Here is an 8,235-nt window from a genome sequence, read left to right on the forward strand (position 1 = left end):
GGCAGGGTCTCCTGCCTAGGGAGCCACGCCGTGCCGAAGATGCTCCCCTCCTCTCCGGAACAGAGCTATCGCCTCGGCAGAGAGCTCTGCCGGCAAAGGGCCCCGGCTACGCAATTTAAACGTGCCCAGCCTCTCCTTCGGCCCTGCATCTTGATCTCTTTTGACTCATCTTGATCACGATGACTAACATAATACATTTCCTATCAGCGGAAACAGTTAATTTTTGTGCCTGGTGTTTACGGAGCGAGCAAACTTGCGTGTAATGGATTCCAACAAAATCCTCAGTCTTAGGAGACTGTTTTAAAAAGTTCAAACCAAAACTTTCCCAAGGATATTCTCTTGCCATTTAAAACACACATTCAAATCCTGCTTGTTTTAATTACCCCTCAAAGGGGACTCCAAATTCTTTTATTCAGCCCTCTCTCTCTCTCTCACACACGGTTTTTCAAGTAAGTCTTCAGACCACCCCTTCAAAAACCCTCCTGACTTTTAGCCCTATAAAATTTCCTTCCTAGACAGTGACCCAACCAAGCCACGCTCTCAAAGCCAGGACCCAGCTCAGCTCAGGAGTATTTCTATCTTGGATTTGCTTTGTCAACTTTTGTTAAAGAAAAAACCCCAACAGCCCAATTAATCCTATCCATCTCGGTCATATGTTGTGCATTCAATTACAAATTTATGTGTTCAGTTACAGATTTAACTGAGGAAACAGTGAGTCACTGCAATTGCTCCAATAAATGGCTGTATCAAATGCTAATTCCAGGTATCTTCCCAACAGCAAAGCTCTTCCGTTTCAGTTTAAATCCATTAAAGACAGAAGGATAAAGAACAAAATGTATACTATTTGAACAATAAAAATAAGCCATAAATTGCAAGCTGGTTTGGCTGCTGCATCCTAGTTTTCATAATATCCTTTTTTTAAATGATGACACGAAAGTCATGACAGGTGCTTAGACTGCTTTAAGTAATCTGGTTTAGTAGACACCATCACGCTTCGCCTTTGTCACTTCCCATTTTTTCAGGCATTTTGTAGTTTTCACTGTCTGAACAGGGCGATTGCAGAATTATTTCCGGGGTACGCGAGGTTCATTAAAGCATTACCCGTGAGCACAGTTTAATGAACAAAACATCAGCCTTACCCCTTCATTCTGTAGTTTTGATTACTAAATGAAATTAAACTAAAAGTGGGTAGCCAGGACCATTTTGTAATGAACATAGCTAGGGTTTTGCTTTATATTCAAAGCAAAAAAATCTTTCATTGAGGCACGGAAATAAGACGTCAGGTTTCTACAAAGTTACCATCACGTCTCTCTCTCCCCCTTCATTAATCCCACGTTTTCTGGGGCACCCCAGCAGACAAAAGCACATTTTGGGAGGTGCCCCTTAGCTGGCAGGCACTCACCGACAGTCTGACATGCGGGGCTGGCCCGTCAGCGTGCTCACCACCGTGTTTCACCTAAAAACTCCTTGCTATTTCCTCAAGGGAATATGGAGATCTGACTCGATCTCCTCCCACACCCAGTTTTAAATCACTTGAAGGATTCAAAGGCATCCTACAGTACACTACGACAGGTAACCAGAAGTTACTGTGGCTCCTTGGGCATTTCTTACTACGTTAGTCTATATATCAAAAGTACTGTAAGTTCCCTCAGTTTTGGGAGGCAAAGCCAGGGAAATAAGGAAACCGGGGGAAAGAGAGACGCATAACTGTAAAGATGCTATTGCCAAGCACCTCATCTGCCTACTTATCCATAATTCACAGCAAAATTCAGAGACAGACAAAACGGCTTTTTTGTCCTAGAGATACCACAGAAATTACTGAGGCATAGCCTAACTTCACACTTCTGAGCAACGGCCTTTCCAAAACGGCACGTCTCGACAGCGATACCATTCGCGCCAAAGGCAGACTGGCTGAAGCCAACTTCTCGCTTCATCTCTCCCCCACACCACAAAGCAAGTCTTTTTTCTGGGTACAGACAGTATCGGACCAAAGATGACATTCTTCTCTTAGCAGTTGAGTAGAGAATACAGGTGCAAATAAGAAATCAGGGCTCCTCAGAAAAGGGTTGGGTTTTCCTTGTTATCTATTCTAATGACCACGGCACCACAAACGGGCCAAGATTTCCAAAGGTGCTCAGTGCCCTTCGGGCAGCTCAACTTTGCGCTTGGATTTCTTGAGCGCAAACTTCTACTCGACAGCAGGAACAGCAGGGGAATGAACACCTCAGGAAATCTGTCCTTCTGAGGTCAAAAGAGTTTTGCAGGGTTAACAAGGCTGTGCTAATAGACAGTTCTAAAATAACGAGTTTTAAAGAACCGGGATTGTTATTTTGTACTAGAAGAACCACCAAAAGTTCAGTTCCGTTCTTTGGAAACATCCTCCAAAATAGTTACTATTTATACATTGTTTTACAGAGTGATTTATTTATTTCTTTCTCCCAAATAGGATTAAAAAAAAAAACCCAAACAACCCCAACAAGCAAACAAACTCCAACGACATTAACTCATAGTAAGTTCTTCCAGTCACCCAGGTATGGGAGGGTGGTACGCAGATGGCCTGTTTTTCTCAGAATGCCAAAAGAGCGCGAGGACTTCCACAACATCCAAGTACCAATCTCAAGATTAAGGATGGACAGGGGGTTGAAACCACATTACACCTTCAAAATCACCTTTGTAACCTTTTTGCCTTTGTGTATACTTGAAATAAAGCAGCAAAGCTCTCTCATTCCAGAATAACTTACACCACACGATGCACGCACAGACCAGTCATCAGCAAAATAAACGTTCCAGACAAATCACAAAGTTGTACATTTGGGGTTTGATACTTTGCATGCAACAATCCATGTTTGTAGGAGGTGTGAGCACTTAGTCTGAGCTTAAGGTCTTTCCGTTTGGGATAAAAATCACATCATGTTCTTGATCAACAGAGTCCTCAACAGCTTTGTTTTTCTGTTTCAGTCCCCAAATCCGTGACAGTGAGCACGCTAAGACAACCCTTCCAGAATGGCAACCCTCAACACCACTCACTGGAATGACACTACATCCATTTCCCAGTATCTGGGCTTTCAAGTGCAAAAAATTTACCCTTTCCATGATAACTGGAACACTGCCTGCTTTATTATTCTGATCATATTCATCTTTACTGTAGTTTCTCTGGTGGTGTTGGCCTTCCTCTATGAACTGCTAGACTGCTGCTGCTGTGTGAAAAACAAAACTGTGAAAGACTTGGAGAACGAACCCAATCCTGTTAGAGCAATGATGAACAGCTTCAGAAAGCGTGAAACAGAGGTGGTGTAGGAAGGACTGAGCATCAGCACTTGAAGAACGTGTAACACCTTGAAGGAAGCCTCTTGTACCTTACGAATGAGCAAGTCACATGCTTTTTTTCTTTTGGACTTAAACGTAACAGCAACAGTTATCATTTTATCTCTGGATGTGAACTTGAATAATTGGCAAGGGCTTTCTGAGTGCTTAGCAGAAGGATGGTTTGTTGCAATGTTATGAGGGAAGAAAAGATTTTTGTGTCTAAATTAACTTTTGTTGTTTATATTGAGTTACTAGCATAGGTCTTTGTCTACCCGAACGAACAAATGTCACCTAACATGCGTAAAACTACGTTGCTTAACTGCAGAAAACGTTTATAAAAATGTCAACCATCTGATCACACATAGTGCAAACACCCAGCAGCGTCCTTCCACTGAGGTCAACCACACAGAGACGGGAAAGACATACAAAGGGTGAGAAAAAAGATATGAGGTGAAAGGGTTGAATGGCGAGAGATCCCATGAAACGGGAGAGGTTCATGCGCATTCTTGCCATTGGCAGCTGGTCTTATTAGGGGTTCCTTGCTTGTAGAAGAGAGGGCGGTGGGAGGAAAAGTAAGCCAACGTGAAATGTATCGCTAGAATGGTCTTTCTAGCCTCCTGTGGTACAGTTTGACCCTTTCTCCCTCCCCTCCTCCCGTTTCAGAGAATCGCTCTCCCCTTACTTCATATTCAACCTGTTTAACAACTTCTGGGTGTGGAGATGTGACTAATGGTGTGACCTTAAGAATATCTATTTCCACAAAAGCATACTGTAGTGGTAGTACGGTTTAGAAGAAACAGGGACCTTTTTCTGCCCCAAGGCTGCTGCCTCTACGGTAACCACAACACTGCAGGGAGTCAGATGTGCTGGATATATCATCCACATCTGAACTTTTCAAAGCTGAACTGGAACTGACCGAGTTCTTGCCAAGGAACACAAGCAGATGGGTCGCAGACCTCCCACACCGATGACAGGACAATTTTGCCCAGGCTGTACGCAGCTTTCAGGTGTCGACGTGCTTCACAGAAGAGGCCGCACCAGGATAAGCCTTGAGCTAGAGACAGCAGGATGGATGCACAGCGAGAAGCGACTTCATTTTCACAAGAGAATCTCAGAGGGCTTCATCAGCCTGCCGATGCATTCCAGAGAGCTCACATTCACACCTTTCTCACAAACTGACTGCGTAACGCTGGGACATCTCGCTCACCAGATTAGTTTTCTTCTGTAGCTGCGTTGCATCTCTAATTTTTTAAAAGCATTAAAGTTTTTCAGTTACAGATTACAACTGTAATAACAGTGTCCAACAGTGTGGCCATGGGTAACGCCTGGTAAGTCTTTCACACTCCTGAACCCATAAACAAGCAGGCCAGTGAGAAATGTCCCAAGCCAAAGCTACATGTGGTACAAGATATTGAACTACTTAAAACCCAAATAAAACAAAACCCACCTAATGGCCAGATAGCCAAGAAAGCTACAACACTGATCTTGCAGTCTATTCATGTCAGAAATGCCTCTGTGCTATGGCCGGTACCTAGAATTATTATTTGTTTTTAATATATACACTCCTTCTATCAGGTTCAGTATGCCTAAGCTCCAAAAGATCTGGACACAATGAAAGACTTGCTAATTTGACTCATGCTCTTCCTGGCTGGTGAGATGGAGTTACAAGATACTCAGGCCACTACTAACCAGCACAGCTAGTCCAGCGATTCACCCGGAGAAGCAATCTCCCTTCTGCAATCATAAAACGACACGACTACCCCTGCAACCATTCATCCCAGATACGTTTGTTACTGTGAAGCTCTGCCAGTCCCGGTCCCACGTGCAGAGAATGCTTTTAGCTAAAAATCAAACTATAAGCACAATTAACGGAGGCTGACGCCCCAAGTACGAGACAGCTTAGGACTCACACCAAGACATACGATGAAGATAATATTAGTGATGATTAGGGACTCTGGGTTGATGCCTCATTACTTTCTGCTGTATTTGACAGCGTCAGTCCTGAAAGACCGGTGTCCTGCTCCAGAGAGGCAAGAGCAGCCATCAGGGCGTGCTGAATTAATTAACGTGCCTCCTTATTTCACAGATCTATAAAGGAGGCTGGGTGTTTGCACAGGGAACAGAAGACAAAGATCTCCCCTTGCACAGCCCTAGAGCCTCAGGACAATTCTTTCCCATGTGTAAACTAAGTCGTGAAACAGCTCCTGGAGATTTCATCTCTTGATTACTGTTGGCTAAGACCATCAAGACAAAGGTCTTACAACGAAGACTAAGACCTTAGCCACAACTTGCTATTCATTAATAAAAATAACAAACATACACGATCCATTTCATTTATTTCCCAGTTACCATTCTGAACCAAGTAAACAAGGCAGTTTTGAATTTTTTCAAGTAACTTACAAGGGAGAACCTGCAGGCGCTACACACCCAGGGACTATCAACGCCAGCGTGTAATCACCGTGATGTTATTTATCATCTTTGTGGTCACTACACAACAAAACTAGGACTGATCAGCTTAATTTTCATTTCTTCAGGGGGTGGGTGTGGTGGGACAGGGATTCTTCAACACGGTGTTTTTATTCCACCTCCCCAAGACCCACTTCTGGCACACACGTATACTCACAGACACCGAACAATCTGGTGATTCAAATAAAAAGCAGGTTTTGAGGCAAAGGACTTTGACTCTGCAGCGTCACAGGGCAGTTGGGGCTGCTTGCGGCTGCTTAACCCGTTCAGCCGCTTGCCAGCCTGAACGCTTGTTCGGAGCTAATTCCTGAGAACAAGAGGAAGAAAGTTGGCCCGCTCGCTCTCTGTTATTTTTCTTCCATCCTTGCTGCTTCTGCAGTAGTTAGTAAACACTCTCCAGGGGAAAATGAAAGGAGGCTGAACTCATTCTGCATAAAAATGTTACAGAAACCCTGGAACCTTTCTGACACTATCTGGAACGAAGCCAGCAGCGTAAAAGATAAAGCTTATTTCCTCACAGCCACACATTCCTATTAGTGTAAGCTAATCACTTGACAGCTGCAAAAGCACTTAAAGAAACACGCAGCCCACAAAACCACAGAAATGACATTACACCTTCTTTATCTGCTGTGCTGCTTGGTTGCCTATCTACTCAAATCATCCAGAACAGGCTCCCATTTGAACTGTGGGCCCTCTTCCTGCCTCCCCATCCCTCCTTCCCAGCAAACTGCTCTCACTCAGGTTATGCAGGTTAGGATATTCCACATAGAATTTTATTTTGTTCGGAGAGAAGAGTGTGGCAAAGGGACCGTTGAAAACCTGGCCTCCCTCGGTTTATTTTTAAATGTCTGGCTGATAACTTTATTTGGTGCCCTGAGAAGCTGGAGATACTCACGCAAACTCCCTACTCTTCCCCTCAGACAGAAGATGCTCCACTCCTCCCATCGTCCTTGACGTTTTTCTCTGTTGTTTTTAGCCCTATTTTTTCTTTCTGAGGTTAGAAGAGAGCCACACATGGTATTCAAAATACGAGCATTCAACGAGGTTGCACAACGGGGTTTTTTATGTTTTAGTAACTCCTGACGTTTGATTCGACCGTTATGCGAGAACCACCAGTGCTTTCAGAGAACTGAAAAGGCCCCCCGAGTTACGCATCTCGCGCAGTGAAAGCCAACGCAGAGCGTGCTGCTGCGTGCACACAAATCCTCTCCCCGCTGCTCCAGGTGCTGCCCTTTTCATTTGCTCCCACTATTCCGGTGCTGCTTTATTAACCACTAATTCGGTATTGAGAGATGCGTTACCGGTGCCGTCGGAAAAGACAAAACTCCTGACCAAAGCAGACAGAAACCTACAGAAACCCCAGTGTTCGTGAATAAAGATTAGCTCTCAGGTAAAACAAGAACGACTGCTCATCACAATACGCTAGCCAGACAAGACGCAAGCTGCAAAATCCATCTCACGGGTGGATCGCCTACAACTTACGGTTAAAAAATTTGTAGGTGCCCCCTTGCCAGAAAAACAGAGGAGAGAAAAAGAATGAGACCGCTGTTACCGCTTGTCCTGCAGGCCCGGCAAGCACCAAAATCCACAAATCAAAGCTCAGCTTTATACGAAATAACATTTTGGCAGCAGCGATTCCTCCACCTGACCAAACAAGTAACAGGATGAGGCCTGGCACGCATATGTGGTAGCAAAAGGTTTTTTTCCCCATTGCGCAAGTGAAATTGTTAACAAAAAGCGATGATTTAAGAGAAAGAATGACAACGGCCACTAGCCAAATTTGCAGATCGGCTGATTCATGCTAATAAACCATAGCTGAGAGGCAGACTGTGGAAAACACCACACAGCTGTTGAACGGGAGACTTCCACCAACCTGTGTTTTGTTTTGAGCTCGACGAGCCACCTTGTTCTACCTTTGCTTTCTTCTTTTTGGAAGAGGAGGAGTCAGAAGATGGCGCTGGACGTTTTTCTACTGCTGGTGTGGAGAGGGCACGCTTTTTGAATAGCTCTCGCTCTCTCAATAAGCTTGGATCCATAATTCTGCCACAGGAAGTAGGAGGAAAAAGGCAAGAAGTCGACATTAGAGTCAATGGGATATTTAAGAGCAGCGGGATCCGTTTATAAAGGGGTGTGTGTGTGGAGGGGTTTAATTTCTCGTTTGTATCCTTCTCTTCCTATGCACGGACTTTTAACGAGCACGCCTGGGGATTCAAAGCGTCAGAACGCAAGCTTAACCCCAAAGAAGAAGCTGAAGGCAGAGGAGGGGATTCCTGAACCCGCCCCCGGCCCCGCACCGCTGGGGGAGGGCCCCGGGGAAGCCTGCAGCCGGAACACCGAGCTTCAGCGCCCGTCTCCACCGCACCCGACGTTATGAGGGAACTTTCAAGTCACGGACACGAGGGGAAACTTTGGCAGCAAGGCGACCGACCGGCACCGAGCCCGAGGTACCCCCCCGCCCCGTTC

General features: G+C 45.0%; 2 protein-coding genes across 4 annotated transcripts in view; one reads left to right on the forward strand and one right to left on the reverse strand.

The window, feature by feature from the left end:
- The window catches only part of GTF2E2 (general transcription factor IIE subunit 2), a 33,606-nt gene that overhangs the window by 24,856 nt on the left and 515 nt on the right, over positions 1 to 8,235 (reverse strand). For all 3 annotated transcript variants that reach the window (XR_004843195.1, XM_009647888.2, XM_035903313.1), the window contains exon 2: positions 7,646 to 7,812. Coding sequence is in view for 2 of the 3 variants with exons in the window: in XM_009647888.2 (XP_009646183.1) it covers positions 7,646 to 7,808 (163 nt within the window). In the remaining variant the exon portion in view is untranslated. The remainder of the gene's footprint in view (positions 1 to 7,645; positions 7,813 to 8,235) is intronic.
- Positions 3,004 to 3,297, forward strand: SMIM18 (small integral membrane protein 18). Its single transcript, XM_009647887.1, has one exon. It carries the CDS (start codon positions 3,004 to 3,006, stop codon positions 3,295 to 3,297), a length of 294 nt encoding a protein of 97 aa, XP_009646182.1.

The sequence above is a fragment of the Egretta garzetta genome, unplaced genomic scaffold, assembly GCF_000687185.1.
Source record: "Egretta garzetta isolate BGI_Z169 unplaced genomic scaffold, ASM68718v1 scaffold771, whole genome shotgun sequence".
Lineage (NCBI taxonomy): Eukaryota > Metazoa > Chordata > Aves > Pelecaniformes > Ardeidae > Egretta > Egretta garzetta.

What these genes read in the sequence shown, in the direction of transcription:
- SMIM18 (XM_009647887.1), top strand. Translation starts at nt 3,004, where the DNA reads ATGGCAACCCTCAACACCACTCACTGGAATGACACTACATCCATTTCC.